General features: G+C 34.3%; 1 protein-coding gene across 2 annotated transcripts in view; it reads left to right on the forward strand.

Annotated features, from left to right (window-relative positions):
• Positions 1–26505, forward strand: part of PSMD14 (proteasome 26S subunit, non-ATPase 14) — a 109462-nt gene that overhangs the window by 74072 nt on the left and 8885 nt on the right. For both annotated transcript variants that reach the window (XM_073019759.1, XM_038002023.2), the window contains 3 exons: positions 8182–8289; positions 13851–13925; positions 18592–18717. In XM_073019759.1, coding sequence (XP_072875860.1) covers positions 8182–8289; positions 13851–13925; positions 18592–18717 — 309 coding nt within the window. The remainder of the gene's footprint in view (positions 1–8181; positions 8290–13850; positions 13926–18591; positions 18718–26505) is intronic.

Here is a 26505-nt window from a genome sequence, read left to right on the forward strand (position 1 = left end):
ATAGGAAATAGAATACATAAAAAAATCTATTTCCATTCCTGATATAGCTCTGTGAGCATACCCTTCCAAGGTATTCTTGGAACACATTTTGTTACTGTATTATCTTTTGTTTGCGTTCTGTCTTTCACTCTTATTATCAGTTTGAAGTTTTACAACACTCTCAGATCTTGTGAGGACTCCTAAGAAAATATTACAGGTACTAATGTTCCTATACTATTTATGATAGAAACACATGTAATAGTTTATCACATTTATTTAGCTGATATAAGGAATTGTCAGCTAGGAATGTAGAAATAATTTTACTTTTAAAATTCTAAGAGCATAAGTCATATATAGAGGTAAGAGTTGCTATGGAGTTCTTTTAACCTGGAGCTTCTAGATTAATAATATAATCTCTGAGCTAATTTGTTATGCTTTACTACTTGCTGTGCATTTTGAATGATGTAAATGTGCTTCAAATTAGTTTGAATCCAACTGTTTCAGTAAAAATGCATCATTCATTACCTGTAAGAATATTATTTATTGACTCTCACTTCTTGAATGCTTTTCTTTCTGTAGTCATCTAATTATCCCTGGTCATTGGTTCAACGGACACCTGTTGATCACTACTTTATGCCAAGAGTACATTAGAGTTATAGAGAAGAATATGATTTACTCCCTATCCTTAATGCCAGTTTTGAACTAGCAAGTGGAAACGTGGAAACTATGACTTTGATTGAGAGGCCTTTTCAGAGCCTATATATTTTAATTTTAAAAGATCACATTCTAGATGTGACGTTAGCCATTGTTAGTTGTGAGGATATTTCTGGACCTGGGACTTAGTTTTGTCAGGTTTAATGTCTTCTTGTCATTGTAATTTCCTGAAGAGGGTAGAAATGAAGTGGTAAATTTTCTTCAAAGTCATAATTGATCCCTCGGTTGTGATTTTTAGGCTACTAGTAAGCTGATTAATAGATGCTTACAGCCACTTTTCACATTACACATAGCTTTACCGTATGTAGTTTTAAATCTAAATTAAATACAAGTCAGTGGTCTATGAGTTTCTCAGTTTAGCAGGTCACAAAAAAGTATTTCATGAATTCAGAACGGAGCAGTGATAAGTAAAAACTATATTGTTAACAAGCTAGTGATTAGATTTTGTTTATAGATAATGGATATTTTTCTTTTCTTTCCTTTTTTTCAGGAAAAATAAACATAAGTGTTAAAAATTTCTATAGCATAGTAACCAAAAGTGCTTTTTTTTTTTTTTTTAGTTTTTCATTTCAATAGATACTTATTTTGCGCTGTATTTTGTGTGCTACTTACTCTGTTATAGAATGGATATTCAGTGACGAATGAGACACAAACCTTGCTGTTGAGTAACTGAACATAGTAGTAATCCTTTCTTGTTTTTGTGTCAGGACAGCTATTATAACAAACAGCTTCATGATGAAGAGTACTGGCTTTGGCAGGCTGTATAGGTACAAATCATAGTGGTATCATTTAGGTTGTGTCATTTCATTTAATTGATTTAAATTCTCTACACTGCAGTTTCCTCATCCATAGATTGATAATATTAATACCTAAACTTGGTTGAGAGGATTAGCAAGATAATTTCTATATAGTATTTAATTGATAAGCAAAATAAAAATACACAAAAGTGATACACAGCAAAGTAATTGGCCTTTACATATTTTTCCTACTAAAATGCCTTTGCCTATTGAGAGATAGTAGTTCAGTGGATATACTTTGTATTTTTCTTTGAATGTGGTGTTATATAGCACAAGCAATGTATATACATCCCTTATTCTCATCCACATGCTCTACTGCCATGCTAACATAGTTGAGCCCATCTTTGTTCTCTAGGGCCCTTTATTCCTTTGCTTTATATGGAATTGCCAACAGACAAACCACTTGTTTTAATTTTTCCACTAGAAAGGGATCTGAAGTCACTGGTTCCATTTTATGTAGACTGAATAGCCACTAGATAGAATTGATATCAGATTAGTGATCCATAGGTGATAGTCTCTTGTAGCTTATTAGTAGTCCCCTGAGGAGTTCAATTTTAAGCTCACTGTTTGTCACTTATGAGTCTAGAAACACTGATCATGCAGGAGTAGTATCAAGATTCTAGGCATATTCAGTCATTTTTAAAAGAGAGATAATAACCTTCAGTGTAACTATACGCTTTCTTATGGTAATCAGGAATTTCCCTAAGGAAATACATCTTAAAGTGTCACTCTCTAATTTCCTATTGTTTTTTAATACTTCAGGTGTCTCCTGAAGCAAAATTTATAGTTATAACTTGATTTTTAGGGTAACTTTTTTCCAATTTTAACACTCTTCATGATACCAGTACTCTGCTTTGTTAACTGTATCAGTTTGGGTCCTCTGTGGATCAGATGCCAAAATGAAATTAGACGTGCAAGAGATTTATTGGGGGAGACACCCATGTTGGAGAAAGGGGAGAGCCTTCAGACAGCAGTGAAGGTTTGACCCTGCAAAAGGAGAAAGTAAAGGTAGATTGGGTAGAAAAGCCACAGACTGTAGCTAGTGCTCAGAAAATTTCAGCCAGGCTGCTGGGGAATCCTTGAGCCAAAATTAGCCTTTACAGGAATCCCTTATTTGGCAGGAATGACTAGGTTCTAGTACCACTGCTGTGTTCAGTTGTTGGCTGGGAGCTGCCCAGGAGAAGTATGACCTGGTGTGAATGCCCAGTGGATCCAAAGGTGTAAAAGCTGGAGGTTGTGAGTCAGTCATACACTCCACAGCAGGTTCTGTTGAAAGATCTGAGCTGGGCAACTCCATCACTGCGACAGTTAGTAACAGTGAAAACTATAGTGGCAGAAACACATATATTATTTTATTACCAAGTCTATGAGGCATCGTCATTCATGAGCAAATGGAGAAATTGAAGGGTTAAATAACTTGTTTGAGGTCCCTTAGCTAGTAAGTGATAGACCCAGAATTCTAACTTAGGCAGGATTGACTCCAGAGTGCCTCAAGCATTTAAACCTCTACACCATACTGACTACATGCATATGTTGAAAAAATTCTGTGAAACTTTATTTTTATTATAACTTAAGTAAATTCTTTTCCCAGTGTTTCATGAATCTAAAAATGTCTAATTACCTTTTACCATACTAGTTTCTAAAGATCGATTTGTTTTCATTAAAGCATATATGTTCAAAACTTGTGGATTTACTCTTTGAATTTTGATGCATGTCTTCACTTGTCAAAAAAAGTAAATTATGCAAGTTACACCCCATCCCCCTTTTCTCCCAATATACTGAAGTTGTACTACAGATCTCTAGCTACAGTAAGCAATTCTCCGAGGATGAAGAAAGAAAATGTACATACACATAGGAATTTCTTTTCCAGAGCTAAAATTGACATTTTATAAATAATTTCCGTGTTGCAAACTTGAGACTAAGAAATCACAGCAATTCAGTGATATGCATTTGGCATGAGTCAGTTTTAGTTCTTAGTGCTTTTCATTGGAAATGGCATAAAAAGTAAGATTTCTCTGAATTTTTTATGCTGTGGGCTTACAAGAGACATAAGATGTTTTTCTCTTATAGATGTCTGGCAGTGCATGGCAGCAGAAGTAACGAAATGGTCACAAACCCCAGCAGTACTTCCCAGGTCACATGCACTCTTAATTTTTAAAGAATCTAGAAACAACCTAAGCAGTTGATAACAGGTCATTTCTAGGTGATAAAGAGTATTTGATATGGGTTGCCTCTCTTTCCACACCTTTCATTTTTATAATCATTTAGAGATTTACTTTACATAGTGATGGTTTTATGTTTTAAAATATGTAATCTAACTAGTAACTGAATTTTTACTTTCTTTTTAGTGTTTGACATTGATTTTGAGGTCTTAAAATTTGTTCAAGTTTTTAAAAATTATTTCAGTTCATCGCATATATACAAGTTACAGTTTCTATATATGATGAACTGAATAATTTTTATTATATACAATATATAAGCATACATATATAATATATATTATATATATAGTGAGCTGACCTGAGGTTATGGAAGATTCTGATTGTTTCATTTTTAAGCTCAAGAAAATGAATGCATTATAAATTCTTAAAACATTAGTTCTACTCTGTAAATACCCATAATCATTGACTGTGATATAAGTACAACTGGACCAAAGGCAACTACTGAAAAGAGAGAGAGAGAAAAAAATTACAGCTACTGCCAGAAGTGTTTGTCTATTTTTCTTTAAAACACCTTTGTATTAAACTAATTTGAAGAGCTTTGCTTAAAAATAGCTTCCTTTGGATGTAAAAATTGGGAACTATAGATTGGTGCTTTAGAAATTTAGTCTAGTCTTTCAGTGACCTAGCAGTTGATGTGAAAACATGAATTTTAAAATAAATAGCATATTGGATGAACTGTATTCTACTCATGAAAGAAGCCAAAAAATTATGGATTAGACTGAGTTTTAAGTCATAAACCAGATTCGTCATTAAAACGAAATGATAGATCCTTGACCCTTGGGCATGCTTGGAATAAATACGGAACTCAGTATTGTTTTTAAAACTATTTTGCTTTTATAATCTAAGACAGATGTACAAAAAACATGCAGTTTTTATTTTGTATTGGCAGCTTCCAAATATTTAGTATCTATTTCCAAGAGTTGCAATTAGTAAAGCAACCATGGTACTGAAATCTGCACATCCCACAAGCTAATTATATTTGCAAGGTCAGAGTGAATACATATTTTCAGAAAAATAAAGGGTTATATAAATATGTGTCTTCTACTTGGCTGTTATATCACAGTTTGTTGATCTGGAGTATAATGTGTACAATTCACAAATTTGTCTGATAACAGAAAGTGGTGTGTGATTGTGTTTATTTTACTAACCAGTATATTCACAGCAATCACTTCCAAATATCTCTCCAGTAAAGATGTGTTAATTACAAAACAGACAAGGTCTTCTATTATATTAAAGCTACTAACAAGAAGACAGCAGGAATCACACATGTAAATAGCATCATCAACCCCTATTTTAGTCCTCTGTTTTGATCTGTGAGTTGCGCATAGACCAAAGGTGCTATTAAAGACTGAGTGTATGAAATAGGCAGCATTATATGAACAAAATTTATTCAACAAGAAAACAGACCTTTAACATGAATTTAACAAGCCTGAGAAATTATAAACTATCATATGCTGCAGATTCATGCAGTGATAATAAACAAAAAAGGAAAGTAAGAGGTTTCCCTAAGCTAGCCAAACTGCTAATGGTTTTGTTATAAGCTGTCTACTGTTGCAGTGACCTCTGAAAAGTCTCAAGGCACTTGTACCAGAAAAAATTAAATGGTCAGGCTGGTGAATAGAGACTCAATGTGGTGTGTAGGCCTTCAGTATGGAAAGGAATTTTTCAAAGTCTAGCATCATATTCCTGAAAATATTCTTCATACTTTACTCAGAGGTTTTTGTTATTATATATTAAGGAGATACTTTTTGTGTAAAGTTTTTTGGTTAATTACTGCTTTAGTTTATAAGATACAAACTGAACTAATTTAATGTCTATATACTTCAAAATGAACTGTTTAGAAAACTCAGAGAGCTCAAAAAAATGGATTATTTCCCCTACCCACCCATACCTTAATTAATTCTTGGGAGTTCTTTGTTCAGTGTGTTGTATCTAAGATTTCTGTTCTTAACCATGGAGTGATCATTTTGCTGTCATTCTGTTGCATCATGCTGTAAATACATAAACATGGAGAAACGCTTTCAGCTTATACATACCATCGAGTGCTCACTAGGGCTTTTTTTTTTTTTTTTTTTAAATCTTACTGTGGCATAATTAACACCTTCTTCACCCGTTGCTCATTAGTGCACTGGACATTAATGAGTCTATTTTGATAGGTTGCTCTCAGGGATAAATCCACTTATTTTCACAGCGCAAAAAGCAATGATAAAATTATACAAAAATTAAAATGTAGACTATATTGTCATGTTTATATTTTATTGCATACTAAATCTAATTTTGGTCTGCAGGTTGTTGAACATGTTAGTTTCCTTAAGACAGTTGCTATAGTGATGGCAGCAAATTCCTTTAATCTTAGTGTAAGGTAGTCATTTTCTATAGGCCATCATTGATACTTAGGAATTGTCAATGAAAGCATGTCATTTTATTAACTTCTTGAATTTTTCTCTTAATTTCTTAAGAAAATTAAAAAAATTTGTTTTTAACAGATCATGATACCTACTTAACTGGTATTTTCATTTCCTTTTTATGAAGTTTCACACCTGCTTATAATATTTCAGAGAAATAATACAGACTTCTGCAAGTAAAATAGCTGTCTGCTGTTTTAGTTTGAAAGCATTCACTATAAAAAAGTATACAGGAATTTTGTTGTGCTATATAATGAAATTTTCATAGTTTTGTAGCAGCTTTTTCTCCCCCTCATAAATGATTTTACTGAAATCTTGAAATGGACCAAAATGATGCTTTGCTCTTAAATATTTACCATTAATAGTTAGGGTGGCAATTCTTAATTTTGTGTTTAAGTTATATACCTATCTTTGAAAATGGTCACCTTCTTCCTCCTTTGCCAACATTTTAACTTTATCTTATTTAGTATGAGTGTGAGAAAATTTTACTTCTGTATTTTTAACAATTATTTGAAGTTATTTATGATAACATCTGATTAAAATATGTCTGATATTAGTACTTGTTTTTATTGCTTTTTTAAAAAAAGAGAATATGTTTAGAAAAAAATTTTAAGTATAAGCAATGTAGGCCGTATTTATTTATGTATAAACCTGAAAGTTAAGTGCGGATTGAGGTTATTGTATAAAAAGAAAAAAGTTTTCACAAACCATTAAATCATTCATGTTCTTGGGATACTTGGCTTTATTTTGATGCAAGAGGAATGAATCTTTGGGAAAATGTTAACTGTTCAAAATAAAAGTAAAATTCAGAGTTGATATTGTAGGCCAAATGAGTAGACAGAAACTTGGATTGATTCACTTGCCATCATGTTTTAGTCTAGGTTTGTATTTTTTGTTATTGTCTTTGGACCCATCATAGCAATCTTTTACAAAGGGTGATTTCTTTCTTTAAATCTTGTTCTTTAGCATACAGCATGCAGTAATACTTATTACAAACAGAATTTTCAGACTTGATTAGATTTGGTTGGCTTCAGTATTTTTAATCTCTTAATATCCTCAAGTAATAATTGTACACATAAGAACAAATCTAGTTGACACAGCTTTTAAAACATTGATTGTTCAGCACTTTTAAAGGCAAAATATAGAAATACTCTGTTACTATACTATCTTGCTTTAAGATTGTTTTATGTGATAAATCTATTGAGTTAAATTCCCTTAAAGTGGCAATCTGTCTTAAAGTCACATGACTTTACGTAAAACTTTACAGTGTTGAAAAGCTTTAGCAAGTATGTGATTCTTGTCAATCTCTTTATATGTAAGAGCTAACAGATGTTATTGTATCATAGAAGAATTTGAAGTATTTCTGTACACACAAAAAGAATATACCTATTGTAATTTCTTTACCATGAATTTAGGACCTTATCATTCCATACCATGTTCTTGGCTTAAAGCATGGATGACCTTGGTTTTCTTATATTGTGCCTTCTATACTTGACAGTGGCTTGGACATTTAAGGCCATCAGACAAGGTATAAAGTCTTTCATAGTCACAAGAAGTAAAAGGTATCTGACTAGAAGAGAATACGTGGGCAAGTGCCTTGCTGGCTGTAATTTTGTTGTCATTTCAAGTACTGTGGTGGTGTAATTGATGTGACAGGGCTGGGCTTTAGATGTGGTCTCTTAACTTGTGCTCACTTTCAGTTTTAGTTTCTCTGTCATTCATTTTGGTTAGGTAAAATTTAGGTGACAAACATATGCACACCAGTGAAGGCTGTTTGGTGTAAGTTTAGTAATGACATATTTCAATAATAAAGATGCAAAGTTAATTTTTTTCTTTACTGTTTCATGAAAATTGCAATAATTGGTGTCACCTTACATTACAAGACAGAGGGTGGTGTGCTGATGGCACAGTCAGCAGGAGGTTCTTTTTTATTAATATTATAATTAAATGATTTTCTGGATATAGTCCAGAAACAGATGCACGTTGGTCATGCCTTGTCCACTGTTGCTTGGCATTATCACTTGCTTTTAAAAAAAGAATTGACTTGACACCTTGTTTTTACAGGTTGTTATTGATGCCTTCAGATTGATCAATGCTAATATGATGGTCTTAGGACACGAACCAAGACAAACAACTTCAAATCTGGGTCACTTAAACAAGCCATCTATCCAGGTATTGCCTATATTTGATAATGTGTTAAAACTCTGTTTTACATTTTAAAAGCCTGCTATAAGTAGTCTTTTTAAGTTCTAATTCTTAGTATTTTAATTTGCTTGCACATTAATTTTTCTTTTGTTTTAAAAGAGAATTGTAGAAATACTGCAAAAGTTAGATTTGCTCATGTGTGAGTCAATTTTTAATGGGGTCTTTAAATTTTCCTATCATATTTGAGGACACCCTTTTTGGGAGCATAGTAGATCCTTTATCTTGAAAGCATTCTGGCTTTGCATGGTTAACATTATAGAGAAGGACCAATAGGAGTTTCAGGTGAAGGACATAACTATTATCATTGCTTGATTAGTAGGTATTTTTCATAGCAGAAAACAATGGAGAAATTGCTGTATATTTTAAGATATCCCTAGAAATAATTCTTAAATATACTTAAAATTTTCTTTTTTAAAAAACCCACCTTTAAAATAAACCCTACAAAAGACCTCCATGTGTTACTTGTGATGAGAGTTTATATCTTGTTTTTTATTGTGATAATCAGTTACCATTAATTGCAGTTACCGATATTCAGACACTTAATATCCTCTTGAGTGATTGTTTTCTTTGTATCATTCACATGCCATGGTGTTTTTATACAAATCTGTATTGTCTGCAAAAATTATTTTAAATGTGTTTTTAAATGCACCACAGTCTGTGGCTATCTAGTTAATTACTTCTCTAAAGATTAATTAAATGGGCAGAAATACCACGTTTGGTTAAGTAGAATACATAAAACAAAGACATTTTAGTAGTTATTGCTGCTCCCTTCTGAAACCTTGCTCTGTCATGAGGTTGTCTTTGGGGAGTTATGGCTTTGACAGTTAACCATGGTTAAGCCTTGGTTACACTTTGATAACTTTATACTTTTAAATGCTTAATTTTGCGGCAGTCACTCTTCCAAAATCTTCATCAAAGTGAAGTGTTTTGTTTTAAAGGATTGAGGTGTGATTTGAAAAAAAAAAAAAAATTGCAAGTCAAGGAAAACTGCAAAGTATAATGAGTATGAAATAAGCTACCAGTGGTTTTGACTGGGTACAGACAAGCCCGTACTTGCATGTTCCAAGAGAATATATTATTGGACCTGTTTAGCCTGTGATAATGACCTTTTTTTATAAACTCCAGTAGCATCATACTGCTTCATTATTTTTTGCAAAAGGTTAAGTAGCATCTCACAAGCCAAGATCATTGTGATTACTACATGGTATGTTTCTGCCAGAAGTTTTTACTAATTGCAACTCACTCACCACCTGTTGCAGATTTCTTTTTTAAAATTAAAGCACTGCTTTTTAACCTTAAAAATCGACTGTAATCAATATTAATAATGTTTTTTTAATACCAGTCCAGTTTGTATTTTTTAATCTTACTTTACAGCCTGTAATTTAAAGTGCACCTTATAAAGCAGGTTCCAAACCTGTGTTAAACAGCATGTGTATATAACAACTACAGCATCATTATTTTTCCTTTCATTTTAGTTTGTTTTGCCTTCCAATTAGAACTTCTAAATATATTTATTTCACAGTTTATATAGCGCCCATCAGAATGACATCTATCTGGGTGCTCTACAGTTTTAAGACAATTTCAATACTAAAACACACAAATGCGCCAAGCCAACAAGTCACAGAACAAAGCCACACCTTAATGTACTTTCTTATTTTTCTAAGACAAGCTAGAAAACAACCCAGAAGAGCCTGAAGGGAATGGTAATATCTGTAATGAATTTTACTTTATGTTAGCAGAATATTTAACTCTGGGATCAGAAGCCTTTCAGAAATGCCATGCCTTTTATTTTGAAGGGGAAATTAGCTGGTGTTAAGAGGGGCCTTGCTCTTAAACCAGCTTTCAAGTAGTAGGGATAAAAGTCTGATAACAACCATCAGCTCACATGCTGGTGGTCACTAATGATTTTCTAACAGATTTTTTTTTTACTATTATACTTAAAGTAGTAGAGAAAAATTATGATTCATTGTAGACTGCTATTTAATAATTTGGGAAAAGTTCAAATATGTTAAGTAAGAAAAAGATTATACAGCAGAATATATCAGTTCTCCATTCTGCAAGTGTGTATTTTATAGATGGTGCCTGTATATTTTATACCAGGATATTAGCATTGGTTACCTTTGGATGGTAGAATTGTGAGATTTTTTTTGTCTTTCCTTGCCCATATTTCTTAAATTTTTGTTCAGTGAAACATACATTGCTTTTAGAAAATGTTATTTTTAAAGTACTAATTGACAGTGTTGAAATAAGCTAAGAGACAAAGGTTATTTTCACTTTCATGTTTTACATAATAGAAGCCACTAATAATCTTCATAGAGAGGAGAAAGTATAATGCCTGTACTCTAGGCTTTTATATTAATATATGATAATGTATATTATTTTGCACTTGGAACATTTGTCTGTTACTGTCAAATGTTTAGAATTGAGAGTTAACAAGCATTTATTTTAGTGACTAAATTTTTTAAACTATTCCATTATAAACTGTTCAGTGACATTTTGGATTCTTAAGTGTCACAGTAAATTTGAAGATTGGTAGTCAGTCTAATGGAAATTTAGTAAATATTGATGCATAGATGCATGTGCTAAGGCTAAGAGCCTCTAAGTATAGTGTTGAGTACAGTTGCATAGTTTAATAGAGTTAAGCTATTTGGAAAACATTGTATCAGTAATTACTGAACATATAAGTTATAAAACAATTGCACTAGAAAGGAGCCATTGTAATCATTTCGTACATGAGGAAACCTGAGGCCCATAAAGGTGAGTTGCCCAGGTTGCCCAGTGAGGTAATGCAGGAACTAGTACTCATAACCAGATTGCTTCATTCTTTTATATTATCATTGGAAATTTAATTAATTAATTTTGGCATAGATAATATATATACAGTTAAAAAAAATTTAAAGTACAAAGTCATTTAGCAAAAACTCTCCCTTCCTCTTTCACCTTCTGCAACTCAGTTCTCCACTCTAGAGGGAACCACAAAACACATTTTCTTTTCAGTTATTCTATTTATATTCAGAAAGCTTCATTTTAGAACGTGATTTAAAGGATATCAGTTACCACCATATTTTCAGTTTATCAATATAAAATAAAGGCAAACAAATTTGTCTTTAGATCCAAGCACACCTTTTTAAGGAGCATGAAAACTTTAAAAACTTATCAGGAACCCATGAATAGCTTATATATAATTCGTAAACTGTGTGTTTTATAATGCGCCTGCTTTTCCACAGCAGTGAGTGCATAGAGGTAAAATCATAAGTCAGTTAGTCGTGTGTAGTTCTACATGAACCCAAAAAGGACATGGCTGGTTGACTTATGATTTGGGAGGAAGGCACTGGGGGCACCACAGCAGGTGAGTAAGTGAAATTGAAAGACTACTTGAGGATATCATTTGATTTAAACTTACCATTGTTTTGTTATTGTTATACCTGCTGATCTTTCTTGCTGTCTGTGTTAGTTTTATTGCTTTTATCTAAAAAACTGATTTTCAAGTAATAAGGATAAAAGTCTGATAACAACTATCAGCTCACATGCTGGTGATCACTATCAGGAACCCATGAGTCACTATCATGAACCATGACTATCAAAATGAGACTATCTGATTTTGATAGTCTCAAAAATATAGGGCCTAGTATCTGTGGGTCCATCAACTGGCTTCTGTATGTATTGGCTATAGCAGTTACTAGCTTTATGACCACCATGTAGGGTTGTGCAATTAGTGAGTGCATTGCGCAAACATGCTTGGATGAGGGAGCTTCCAGCTCAAGCTCCACTGTCTGCAGCCAGACTATGTCTGCTTAGAGGACTGAGCACCTTTTTCTAATTCTCTACCAGGATGATTCATCTCCTAATGTACACAAATAGCACAGATTAAAGGAAGCCCTGATCACTTCTACTTTTTGGTCTGTACAGAATAGCATTTTTATGCACTAAAATTTAATTCATTGCTCCCGATGATTATTGAAATGAATAAGGATTTAATATATACTCTTGGTACTTTACAATCAGTCACTGCTTCCTATGGAATTTCATAGCTCACTTTTATAACAGACATTGGTAAAATAAGACTCTACTGTTAAAGTACTCATCTAAAATATTTTCATACTCATTGGAGTGATTTTTGCTAGCAAAGCTTAAAAATTAACATAATGCTTTGTTTCATCCTGATCCTTAAAGTACACAGACTTAATCCAAGAATTTCCTGACATGTATTGTAGCATAGTATGTTAGAAAGAACATAGGCTATGGAATAAGAATGACCTAGGTTCAGATCCCCATCTAGCCTTTCACTAGCTATAAACTTGGACAAATTACTATTTGTGTCTTATTTTCTTTCTTTTTTGTTGTTTTTGTTTTTTATAGAGATGAGGTCTTGCTATGTTGTCCAGGCTGGTCTTGAACTCTTGGGCTTAAGTGATCCAGTGCTGGGATTACAGGCTTGAGCCACTGAGCCTGATGCTGCATTTTATTTTCATCTGTCAAAATACAAATTGAATTGCCCTACCTTACAGTACTGTGAAGATTAGAAGATTTAATGTGTAAAGCAGATACTAGCCGCTCATTAAATGTTCTCTTTTTTACCCCTTCTTCCTCTACCTCGGTGACATCTTAAGACCTACGTTGTAAAAGTCCATTAGTTAGAGAAGTGGTGATTATTTTGGTTAGCTTTTGTCTTTAGATTCCTGAGGGTTAACTCCAAAGTCCTTTTTGTTTTTATACTTGTTAAAAATATCCCTAAAGGTGTATTTCTGTACTTTCATGTTTTTCTAGGCTGCCAGAGGGTCCTTTAGGTCCACCACAATACTGTTGAACCTTATTTGAACACTTGATGTTGTTAGACTTAGATATGGGGGCAGTTGTGATTTGATTTCAGGACATCCAGGATTATTGTTTCTTAATAAAGCCATGCCGTTAGCTTAAGATTTTATTATGATTGGACTGTTCACCTTGGAAATAGAGTGAGGTGAAAAAAATTCTGGTTAGTGAGACTGCATGTCACTGGATAAGAGCATTAGCTAGACAGACCCAGTAAAGACCAAAATCCACATTGTTAATTTAGAGACATGCATAACATAATTATCTGAATCAATCATAACTGAATGAGGAAAAGGGGAACTCCAGATTTATGTGGGTAAAGAAACAGTTGTGTTATTGTAGCTTTTTAGGCTTTTCATTTGAAATACCCATGAGCCCCCTAGATATCATAAAGTTAGATTTAATAAATTATGAATGATTTATAAACTTAGCTTACAATAAGATCAAACCTTATCTCTGACTGAGCAAGGCTACTGAAACTGCTTAATTTGTGCTCCTCCATATCATGCTTTGAAGAATGTGTAACCCATTCCTCTAAACCTTAGGTTTAAACTTATAGCTAAGAAAAATACTTTAATTTTGTCTTAATTTACTTAAAATAAAATGCCTTTATTAGAGGATGGTACAGGTATTATGTAAGAATATCAACAGTTTCAAATATTTTTATTAGGTGAAAAGTAGTAATTTGTCCTTTTTAAAATCATTTATCTATATAGGCATTAATTCATGGACTAAACAGACATTATTACTCCATTACTATTAACTATCGGAAAAATGAACTGGAACAGAAGGTAAGTTTGAATTTTTATCTTATAGGAGGAAAAAAGTCTTTTTCAAACCATTTAAACTATTATCTGGAATGTGATTTAAATTTGAATTTTTGACCTCTTTCAGTGTTTCCAAATATTATTCCATTGTTGATGAATTGCAGCACAAAATAAAGGAATATTTTATTGGACTATTTAAAAACACATTTTACCTTATTGGTAGGTGCTGAAGTGGGAGAGGAAGTAGGAAATAAATCAAACACTCCACTTTGGTTTTATGATAAATCATAGAAATATTTCTTTTAGTTCTGTGATTTTCTGATTAACTTATCTTCTTCAAGAAAAAGGCTTTTTGTAATTACATTAGTAAATATATTGCTCTATAAATTTTAGAGGAATGACTTAAATTGCAGTTGTGTCATGCTTTTTGATTGTTTGTTTTAAGAGAGAGGGTCTTGTTCTGTCTCCCAGACTTCAGTGCAATGGTGTGATCATGGCACACTGCAGCCTCAAACTTTTAGGTTCAAGGGATCCTCACTCTACAGCCTCCTGAGTAGCTGGGACTGTCGGCATGCACCACCACACCTGGCTGTTTTTTGGGTGGTGGGTGGGAGGTAGAAACGGACTCTTGCTTTGTTGCTCAGGTTGGTCTTGAACTCCTGTGCTCAAGTGATCCTCTCACCTCAGCCTTCTAAAGTGCTGGGATCATTAGCATGAGCCATTGCACCCAGCTTAGTGCTTTTAGAAAACATACCATGTTTACTCTAAGGAAAACTAAAAGTGAGTCAAAGAGAAACAGTTATAGGGTTTTCAGATAATTTCTACTAGATTCTTATCCCATTTTATACCAGTTTTCAAGTTTGATTAGTTTTTAACATTACCTGACATTTTGATGAATTAGCATTCTCATTTGTTTCTACTATTTTAGGATTATTTCTAGTATAGTTTTTCTCTCAACTAATGCCAAGTATTTAACTCTGCCTGTTGTTTTTTGATATTACAATCTAAACCACTTTCCTCCTCTTTACTATTACAATTAATCATCTACCTAATTAGTTTCTTGTATTTCTCTCTAAGAAAGTTAAAAGCATTTTTTAAAAGAACACTGAGTTTACTGTTGATTGATAGCCAGTAAGTTCTGGTTAGTGAGACCACTCTCAAGTCTGAAAGTGATAAGTAATCAGTAGCAAATAAGATCATTCTATCTAGCCCAAACCGTTTCTCACCAAGGTGTCTTAGACGGGGATTCTGGTACATGGCAAGTGGCGGATGGAGTGAGCTGGGCTCTCCACGCTTACCCCCTCTTTCAACCAGATCACGTCCATTTTTAATCTAATCTATATACTGGGGGGGAGGGTATGCAATATAAGATTTTCTTTGAAATAAGAATTCTAATTTTGTTTTTTTTTTAAGTTTGATAAACTAGAGTTTTAAAAGGTGAAATCCACTTATAAACTCATCTGAAGGGCCCAGTGCTTGAGCATGTAATGAGCGAGGGGAGTGGGGGACTACTTCCCCCTTGGCCTGAGGGGATCCTATAAAGCTGTCTTCTAATTCCTGCCTGTGTACCACAGTTTACTTCTGCTGTGATAGATTTAGTTGATTAAGTATATTTTTAACACTTATTTTTAATTTCACATGGAATGAGTACAGGCTGTGAAAAATGGCACCACTCAGGTACAAACAAAATTCATTCAGAATATAAATATTTTATCAGACTGCTATCTGATACCCATCTATTCGGAAATGTCTAGCTAATTACATCAATTTTTTCTTTCTCTTTTTTTGGGGAGCATCTCATAAACTTAGCCATTTTCCTTGGCATAAACAGCAAATATATAAGCACTTACATAAATTACTTAATGTTATGTTTATGTTCTTAATAGCCCAGTTTAGCTGTTAAACTGCCTTCTTGGTAACAAAAGCTCTGCCTTTACTCTTATCCAGACAACTTGTATATTTAACCCCAAGCCTTACTTGAGGGTCACAAGGGAATCCTTGTCCAGGTATGATAGGAATATCCTGCTGCTCCTTGGAAACTGTCTTTGTTTGCTTTTGAAGTGGTAGGGAAATCTTAATTCTCAACACTTAATTATAGGTGGCTATATAGCATAGGTAGTTGTAGCAGCATCCACATTTCTCAAACATGTATTTTCTAGAATGGTATCAGTGGAGAAGCTAGGAAGCAATCAAAGAAACTGAAATAATCTGTGGAGGGTTTTCCTAATTTTTTTTTTGGCATACTCTCTTTGTCCCTGGAGCCATAGTAAGAAAATGGGAGAATTAGTGCCTTTGGAACCAAAGGAAGGGAATGGAGGAGTTTTGTATCTTGAAAAGCCTTATAGGTGATTTTGACAGGCAGCTTATTTTCCAACATACTATAAAATTTGTATCACAAATAGCTGTAAACTTCTAAGCAAGTAAGATAATTTTTCTAAACTAAACCCCCATATATCTCCAAGTACATCTTCAGATTCTCATGGGTCAGGGATCTCATTTAAAGTATAACAGTTCTATATAAAACAACAATCATTTTATAGCCATCATTTTTTTTTCTTTTACTTTTCACAGTTTTGTGAATCATCCAAAGGGGAAAACTGATTTAATGATAGTCCTCAATTGAAGAAAATTTGTAGGGTAGGACTTTAAGAAAAACTGTCTTAAAATATAAACTTGAAAACTTAAAAACTTCTAGGAATAAGTACTCAGAATTGTAAGTCCAGTTTGAGAAACGTTGAACTAAGGTGTTTAGTTTCATGATCACTAATATAGGGTCCAACCCCAATTTGCTGGTGTGATTGCACGTGAGATTTTTTTTTTTTTTTTTTTTTGGAGTCTCACTCTGTCACCCAGGCTGGAGTGTAGTGGCGTGATCTCAGCTCACTGCAACCTCCATCTCCCAGCTCCAAGTGATTCTTCTGCCTCAGCCTCCCAAGTAGCTGAGATTACAGGCGTGTGCCACCACACCCAGCTAATTTTTGTGTTTTTAGTAGCGACGGGCTTTCACCATTTTTTTTTGTTTGTTTGTTTTAGAGGTATGAAGTGGGAGATCAGGGGTCTCACAGCCTTCAGAGCTGAGTGCCATGAACAGAGATTTGCCCACGTATTTATTAACAGCAAGCCAGTCATTAGCATTGTTTCTACAGATGTTCGATTAACTAAAAGTATCCCTTATAGGAAATGAAGGGATGGGCTAAAATAAAGGGATGGGCTTGGCTAGTTATCTGCAGCAGGAGCATGTCCTTAAGGCACAGATGGCTCATGCTGTTGTTTGTGGTTCAAGAACGCCTTTTTTAAAATTATTATTATTATACTTTAAGGCCGGGCGCGGTGGCTCACGCCTGTAATCCCAGCACTTTGGGAGGCCGAGGCGGGCGGATCACAAGGTCAGGAGATCGAGACCATGGTGAAACCCCGTCTCTACTAAAAAATAGAAAAAAATTAGCCGGGCGCAGTGGCGGGCGCCTGTAGTCCCAGCTACTCGGGAGGCTGAGGTAGGAGAATGGCGTGAACCCGGGAGGCGGAGCTTGCAGTGAGCCGAGATTGTGCCACTGCACTCCAGCCTGGGCGACAGAGCGAGACTCCGTCTCAAAAAAAAAAAAAATTAAAAAAAAAAAATTATTATTATTATACTTTAAGTTCTAGGGTACATGTGCACAACGTGCAGGTTTGTTACATATGTATACATGTGCCATGTTGGTGTGCTGCACCTATTAACTCGTCATTTACATTAGGTATATCTCCTAATGCTATCCCTCCCCTCTTCCCCCTCCCCACAATAGGACCCGGTGTGGGGCTTTCACCATTTTAATCAGGCTGGTCTTGAATTCCTGACCTCAACTGATTCGTCCGCCTTGACTTCCCAAAGTGCTGGGATTACAGGCATGAGCCACTGTGCCCAGCCTGGATAAATCTTTTATTCTCAGCTTCATGGCTTTTCATCCTGACAATAAGGAAGTTATAGATGGAATACCAGAATGTGAAGGAAACTTTGAGAGTACCTAATACAAGCCCTTAATTCATAGATCTCTAAACTAAGGATCAGAAAGATTGACACAAGGTCACTCAGTAAATGGGGCATTTATCTCATTGTCTTGGCATTGAAAAGCTAGGCTATATGAAAAATTAGAGATACTTTGTGTAATATTAATATGAATGTCATTCATTCATCAGATGTTTATTGAGCTATTATTAGATATTGTTCTAGAATATAGACCCTAGTGGTCTTGAAATGAATAGGGTAAAATCCCTGCCTTCTTGATTTCCCTTTAGTGGGAGAGAAATGCAGTAAACAAGTAAACAAAAATTTCAGGTCTTTGTAAGCGTTATACAAGTAATACAGCAGGTTAAGGGAAGAAAGATTTTGATTTTGTTTAAGGTAGTGTAGTGCGACTATTTTAGGTATAGTGTTGTTAGGGAAGACATCTATCTATAAGGAAGAGAGGAAGGCAAGTTATGCAAAGATGAGAATAGCCTTCTAGGTAGAAGGACAGCAAATGCAAAGGCCTTGGTGTTGGAGTACTCCTTAAGTTATATTAATATAAATACAGGAGCATTCTAATTGGAGTTTATTTGCATTAATAAAGTTAAATTTAAATCATTAAGGCAAAATGTTTTCTGTTTTTTTCTCTAGACAATGAAGGGGGTATCCTCAAGGCAGAAAAATAATTACTTTTTCTTTATTTTTTAGATGTTGCTAAATTTGCATAAGAAGAGTTGGATGGAAGGTTTGACACTTCAGGACTACAGTGAACACTGTAAACACAATGAATCAGTGGTAAAAGAGATGTTAGAATTAGCCAAGAATTACAATAAGGTAAAAGTTACTTCCACCATTTGTTCTTTATAATCTTTGGAATACATATGATTAGATGCCAAGCATTGTATAAGTAATTAAAAATAGAGAAGCCTTTTTTGTAAATAAAATAGTAAATATTTGCTTAGCAGTTCATCTGGTCTGCAACTACTCACCCTTGCCTTTGTAATGCAAAGGCAGCCTTACACAATATGTAAAGGAATGAATGTGTTTGGGTTCTATTAAAACAAGCAGCTAGCCAGATTTGTCCCATGGGCTATAGTTTTTCAACTCCTGTTGAAGACCATGTAATACAGTTGCATATTTGAAATCTCTTCATTATTTAAGGTATGTTTTTCTTGAAGGGGACAGGGAGTAAGGGCATATAGATAACGATTAACAGCACTTACTACTTGCTGTGTATAATTTATATTATGAATGTTTCTATTTTTCATTTAATAATTATTTATTAAAAATCGAATGTGCCAGGCATATCATACATGTATACATATAGATTGCAACTCATTAATGGGTTGAAAACCTGCAATCTGAAAATACACATTTATACATTATGCAGTGTTACATTAACAAATATTTATTGAACATCTCTTATACAAGTTATAGTAAAAAAATGAATCTTAGCTTTATTTATAGGAAAACAGGAACAGTTAGACAAACTTCTAAATAATCAGCGCATTAGTTAAAAATCAGTCTGTACCATAACACCTTCATATTCAGATTGTCCACAGACCAGCTATATCAGCATCACCTAGGATCTTGTTAGAAATGCAGACTTTCAGACCTACTGGCTCAAAATCTACACTTTAACAAGTTCTCCAGGAGATTTGTATACTCTTGAAATTAGACATTAGGAAATACTACCAATAGAGAAGACCATGGGAAGCCCTGTAGGAGTTCAGAGGCTCTGACTTTGAAGCTGGCCAACATTCAGGTTGCTGTCTTACAGATAAACAACAATCGAACTAGGTCTTAAAGCATAAGTAAGGCTTGAACATACAAAGAAATGTTACCCTAGGCAAAATAAACATCACAGGCAAGGGCTAGGAGATAGAAAAGGCATAGAACAGATCCCGCAATCCCACCACTGGTTGCACATCCAAAGGAAATGAAATCAGTATGTTGAAGACATGTATACACTCCCATGTTCATTGGAGCATTATTCATAGTACCCAAGATATGGAGTCAACCTAAATGTCAATCAACAGACGAATAAAGAAGATGTGGTACGTAGATATACATACAATGGAATACTACTCAGCCATTAAAAAAAAGGAAATCCTGTCATTTATGACAACATGAATAAACCTGAAAGGCATTATTTTAAGTGAAATAAGCCAGGTATTGAAAGCCAAGTACCACATCATCTCACTTATATGTGAAATCTAAAAAAGTTGAACTCATGGAAGTAGAGAGTAGAATTGTGGTTACCAGGAATGTGAGGTTTGGGTGGAGCAGGGTGGGTGGGGAGGTGTTGGGGAGAAAACAACACACAGGACATGTTTAGGAAACAATATGCTTGGCTAGTATGCATAGTACGTGAGGGTGAACAGTGGGGAATTAAGTTTTAAAAAGTTTTTGAAGTCAAATAACAGCACTTGGGATGTCAGGATAAGAGGTGTTTTTGAGGAGTTTTTTGTTTTGTTTGTTTTGTGAGATGGAATCTTGCTCTGTCACCCAGACTGGAGTATAGTGGTGCGACCTCGGCTCACTGCAACATCTGTCTCCTGGGTTCAAGAGATTATTCTGCCTCAGCCTCCCAAGTAGCTGGGATTACAGGTGCCCGCTGCAACACTTGGCTAATTTTTATATCTTTTAGTAGAGACGGAGTTTCACCATGTTGTCCATGGCTGGTCTCAAACTCCTGACCTCAGGTTATCGACCCGCCTTGGCCTCCCAAAGTGCTGGGATTACAGGAGTGAGCCACCGTGCCTGGCCTAAGAGTTATTTTTGATCAGAGGCATGATATGCTTAGAACCTGACTTTAGAAACATAATTTCACAACAGTATAGAAGGAAAGCTGTAAGAGAAGATTTGAAATGGAGAGTCTGTTTGAGAGGAGCTTGCTACTACCCAAACAAAAGATACGAAGAGTCTGTATTATTACCAGGGTAGCAGTGGGAATGGAGGTATCAATAGGCAAATAAATAAAGCATGGTACTGGTTGGATAGACGAAGTAAAAGGAGGAGGAGGAATCAAAGAGGAATTCAAAGTTTCCTGCCTGGGTGACCAGTAGTATGGTAGTACCACTAGCATTTTCAATTTAGGTGCAAGTAGAAGGATTGAGGAAGGAGGTAAAGAGTTTATTTTTAAGGAAGCAATTAGAAATGTGGGACTAGGAATTAATGGTGAGGGCTAGAGCTCAAGATTTCAGGATCATAGTTAAGATTGTTGTTAGTTATTACACCAAAACGTAATATTTCCCTTTTAAAAATAAATACATCTTAAAAATATATTTTGTCCACGAGACAGTGTATAAAATTCACCAAGTGTAACAACAAGACTTTTGAGAGAACTAAGCTTTAAAATAAAGTTGATGGGCCCATGCAAATGAAATCCCAGCAGAATTAGGGTTGGCTTTGAAAAGTATGCCCTGATTATAGTGTTTCAATTGGAAATCCCCATTAGTGCTAGATCGTAGGGAAAATATTTCTTATCTTTCTAGTGTATGTTTTCATGCTGTGGAGATTAGATAAAGAGAAATAAATCACTTACCATATTTTAAATAGTTAACCTTTTATAAGTAAAAAAGTTATGACTTAAGTAATTATTCAGCAGACTGTAGGAATGGTTTTCATTTCTCTGTAACATTACACGTTTAAGTAAATTTGTATTGGTACCACTGCCAGGAAATAACCTATTTATGGTTACTGCTGCCCATCTACAGAAGTTTTTCCTATTTTACAGTTTTAAAAAATCTCTGTAGTACTCAAAAACTTGTAAGGTTTGGTTATAAAATGAAAACAATGTGTAAGCTGTGATATGAAAGAGTCCAAATTTGGGAATGTAATTCCCTCTGTGATTGAAAGAAATACGGTGGGTTTTTTTAGCAACACTTAAAATATAAAAAGAAAGGCCCATGCTACCAATTCTTCATAGTATTCTTTTTAATTGGTTGGTGTTTTAAGCTAAGGTAATTACTGTTGGATGCCAGTTAGGTCCTAAAGTAAAAGAAGGTTAGAAAATAATTAAATTCTTATGTTGCAAGTTTTCAGTTTCAAGTCTGAATTCCACACAAATTCTGCTTGATTATTATTAGTCATTTGATTTTTTCTAATTACTGAACCACAACACCCACAGTTCTGTTTTTCCAAGTCTCCTAATTTATTTATGCCAAGATGCATCTGCTATTTTTTTTTAAATTTTGATGATGTTTGATTACATACTTGTAAATGAATGTGCAGGTGAAAAAATGAATTGCGAAGAACATTTTAAGAATAGCATAGAAACAAAAATTTACCTTTTTTTTCCCCAAGCATGTAGTGCTATAAATTCTGAGATCTGACAGTTTACTGTTCAGGTGGAAATATTGACCTACTTAGTAACCTGAAAGAAAGTTTGAATATTTCTTCTATATGCTTACATATGAAATATGTAAATATACAATTACATTTGGTTTAATACAGTAGCTATACTAAATGGAGATATCCCATTTGGTAGTACAATATGATAAAAACAACAGATATAAATATTGGGGAAAAGAGGTAAGATTATTATTATTTGGATGTGATAGAATGTGTTTGCAATCAAACATAAAAATCTAAGAGAATAAACTTAGAAAACTCTTAGAACTGTTTTAATCAAGAATTATGTAATTGGTAAACACAGTTATATAAACTGAAAACAGTCGAAAAATAGGCAAATCAGTTACAGTAGCATCTAAAATTATAAAATATTCAGGAATTAACCATCACAAGAAATGTAAATGTGTAAGTGTGTACGACTTATGTGAAGAAAACGAAAAACATTTGTAAATAAATTGGGACATACCATGTTTCCAAATGGGAAGACTTAGTATTGTAAAGCTGCTGTCAGGCTTCCCAAAAGTTACTATAATTCTAGTAAGAATATTAATGTGAGCTTTGAAAAATTTGATAACATGACGTTAAAGTTTATCTTCATAAAATAACAACTAGCATTTATTGTTTGTTATGAGTCAGAATGGGAGAAAATATTTTTACCTATAATACAGAGTGAGCTAGTACCCAAAAATGCATAATACTCAGAGAATTCCTATAAAATATTTATTTTATTTTTGTTTTTTATTTCTGTAAGTTACTGAGGAACAAGTGGTGTTTGGTTCCATGAGTAAGTTCTTTAATGCCGATTTGTGAGATTTTGGTGCACCCATCCCTTGAGCAGTATACACTATACCCAATTTGTAGCCTTGGCCTATAAAATTTTTTTTTTTAAATAAGTTGAGCAAAAGAGAAAACTCACTGAAAAAAAAGACAAATGGTATATAAACATGAAAAAGTTCTAGCCTTTTTAAGTAGTCAAAAAAAAGTTAAAATAAGTAGAAAAATTTTTTTTCTTTTTAAATAAAAAAGAATTTTTTAGGAAAATATAGCAGTAGTGGGAAAGTAATTGATAGAACATTTTTGGAGGCCATCTTTCAGTTTTAAGTGCATATAACTCTTTAAACAACATGTTCTCTGTAGAGGATTTATTATGAAAAATAAAATTCACAAAAACCAACTTAGAGAAATATCTACAATCTGCTGTTAGATGTACAAAATTAAATTGTATAACAATGTGAAAATAATTCCTATCACGTTATCTTCTCTCCCTTTTTCAAAAGTATCTCTATCTTGCATATATGTCAACATATTGTGTTGGTAGCAGTATGTGTGAGGCAGGAGACTCTATACTTTATGTAATGCCTGAATTATTTTCAGTTTTTGCTTTAAGCAAGTAATACTTATATGTAAGGTTGTGTTAGCTCAAAATAACAATGGCTTAAACAAGGTAGAAAGGTATGTCTCATATTTCAAGGCCAATATAAAACTTCAAAGACATTAGAGACCCAGGTTCATTCTGTCTTTCTGCTCTACTTTCCTTGTGTTGGCCTTCTTCCTTTAGGTCACCTCATGATTCATTGTGATTGCGATAGCTTCAGCCATCTCATCTAAGTTTCATGCAACAGGAAGAGAAGAAAGGGCAAAAGGGGGATAAATCAGTTTCCTTTCAGGATACTTTGCATAAGTTCCACACAGCACTCCTGATTACAACCGACCCTGGAACTATATGGATTTGAACTGTATAGATTCAAATATATACATGGATTTTTCTCATAAATATACTAGAATTTTTTTTTGAGATGTACAACAATTTGAAAAACACCTCAGACAAACTGCATAGCCCAGAATTATTATTATTATTATTATTATTATTATTATTAAAGACAAGGTCTCACTCTGTCACTCAGTCTGGAGTGCAATAGCATGATCATGGTTCACTGTAGCTTCCACCACTTGGGCTCACGCAATCCTCCTGCCTCAGTCCCCCGAGTAGCTGGGACTACAGGCATGTGCCATCATGCCTAGCTAATTTTTTGTAGAGATGGGGTTTCACTATTTGCCTAGGCTGGTCTTGAACTCCTGGGCTCCAGCAGTCTGCCTGCCTTGGCCTCCCAAAGTGCTGGGATTACAGGCATGAGCCACAGCACCTGGCAGCCCAGAAATATTGGAAAAAAAAAAAAAAAAAAGGCATGTCACAAATGCATAAAATATAGGAGACACTAGTCTGTTTTATCATTTGCTACCATAAACTATACAATCTATTATAAAATAAAAAATTGTCAAAACGTATACATACAAACACAGTTGTACATGGCCCCATGCTCAGTTGAGAAGGTTGAATTGCTTGATATGTACTATAGATTGAGGTCCCCAGCTGCTGTTGCCTGCTATTTCAGACAGGTAATTCACCTTGTAAACAGATAATGTAAACTTATTGTATTGATAAATAAGTATGGTACTGTAAATGTATTTTCTTTTCCCTACACTTTTCCAAATAACATCTTCTTTTCTCTAGCTTACATTGTTGTAACAGTATAGTATATAATGTATATAACATACAAAATATGTGTTAACTGTTTATATTATCAGTAAGGCTTTCAGTCAACAGTAGGCTATTAATAGTTAAGTGACACACAGATTTTCACCTGTGATGGGTTAGCCCCCATAACCCTCATCCCCATTTGTTCAAGGGTCAACTGTATATCTCATTTGGCAGGACGTAGTTAAATGGACACAACTAGCTGCAAGAAAGTTTATGCAATGTGGTATTTTAGCTGGGATCATTGATACCTGTAGTAAAATCAGGGTTATGTTACAGAAGAAGGGGAAGATGGACATTAGGAAGGTGACTATCAGATTCTGCCATAGAAATGTTTTCCAACAACCTTAACTACAGTTTCTCTTACATGCACACGTACGCACACACAAGCATGTGTGCACATACATGTATAATCTTTATTGTTCATCTCTATTTCATGTAATTACATTTTGAAATTGAATTCTCTGTGAAATTTTTATGAAGCATCTATGTTGTTTAGGGCCACTTAATAAATCATGCATTTGACATTATTATTATTATTCAAGTTGTATCAGTGAAAAGTAATGATTTCCCCAATTGCCATGAATGTTTCTTTGAGGTCTTTGGAGATACACAGGACTGTGTTTAAGCCACAGTTTCATTGCTTATTGCGTGTATGGCTAGAGGCAAGTCAGCCTTTCTGAACTGTGTTTCCTTATCTCTAAAATTAGGTTAAGGATTGTGATATATGTGAAGCATCTGGCACATGATAGGCATTTAATAAAATGATGGCTACAACCACTTCTGATGTTATTAATATTATTCTTGACTCCTCTCTCTTTTTCTCACATCTACTCAATCAGTAAACCATTCTGACTAAATTCTTGAGTTAATCTGCTTCTTTGCATTGCCACTTCCATTGCCTTACCTCCTCATTGGTTTCCTTGCATCTCCAGTCTTTCCCATTCAAATCTATTTTCCATTCTGTAGAATGATCTTTCTAAAATGCATATTGGTCATGAATCAAAGAAAACTATTTAAAAAAGAGAAAAGGCAACCTACAGAGTGGGAGAACATTTTTGCAAATCAGATATCTGATAAAGGTCTAATATCTAGAAAATAGAAAGGCATGTGTGGTGGCACATGCCTGTAAGCCCAGCACTTTGGGAGGCCAAAGCAGGAGAGGATCATCACTTGAGCCCAGGAGTTCAAGACCTGGGCAACATAGGGAGACCCTCTCTCTACACAAACACACAGAATTAGCTGGGTCTGGTGGCCTGTACCTGTGGTCCCAGCTCCTCAGGATGTTGAGGTGGGAGGATCACCTAGGCCCAAGAGGTCAAGGCTGCAGTGAGCCATGATCATACCACTGTACTTCAGCCTGGGCAACAGAGAAAGGCTCTGTCTTTTAAACAAAACAAAACAAAACAAAAATGAAAAGGAAGTATACAAGAATTTAAAATAGGAAAAAAAAAAAAAAAAAAAAAAAGAAAGAAACCATAAAGAACTCTTGCAATGCAGCAACAAAAAGACAATCCAGTACAAAATTAGGCAAGGACTTGGATAGAAATTTCCCAGAGAAGATATGAAAATGGTTACAAACACATAAAAAAGATGTTCAATCAATATTATTAGTCATTAGAAAAATGCAAATCAAAACCACAATGGCTATAATCAAAACAATGAAAAATAACAAGTGTTGCCAAGGGTATGAAGAAATTACTAGTGGAGATATAAAATGGTACAGCCAC

The sequence above is a fragment of the Chlorocebus sabaeus genome, chromosome 10 (assembly GCF_047675955.1).
Source record: "Chlorocebus sabaeus isolate Y175 chromosome 10, mChlSab1.0.hap1, whole genome shotgun sequence".
Lineage (NCBI taxonomy): Eukaryota > Metazoa > Chordata > Mammalia > Primates > Cercopithecidae > Chlorocebus > Chlorocebus sabaeus.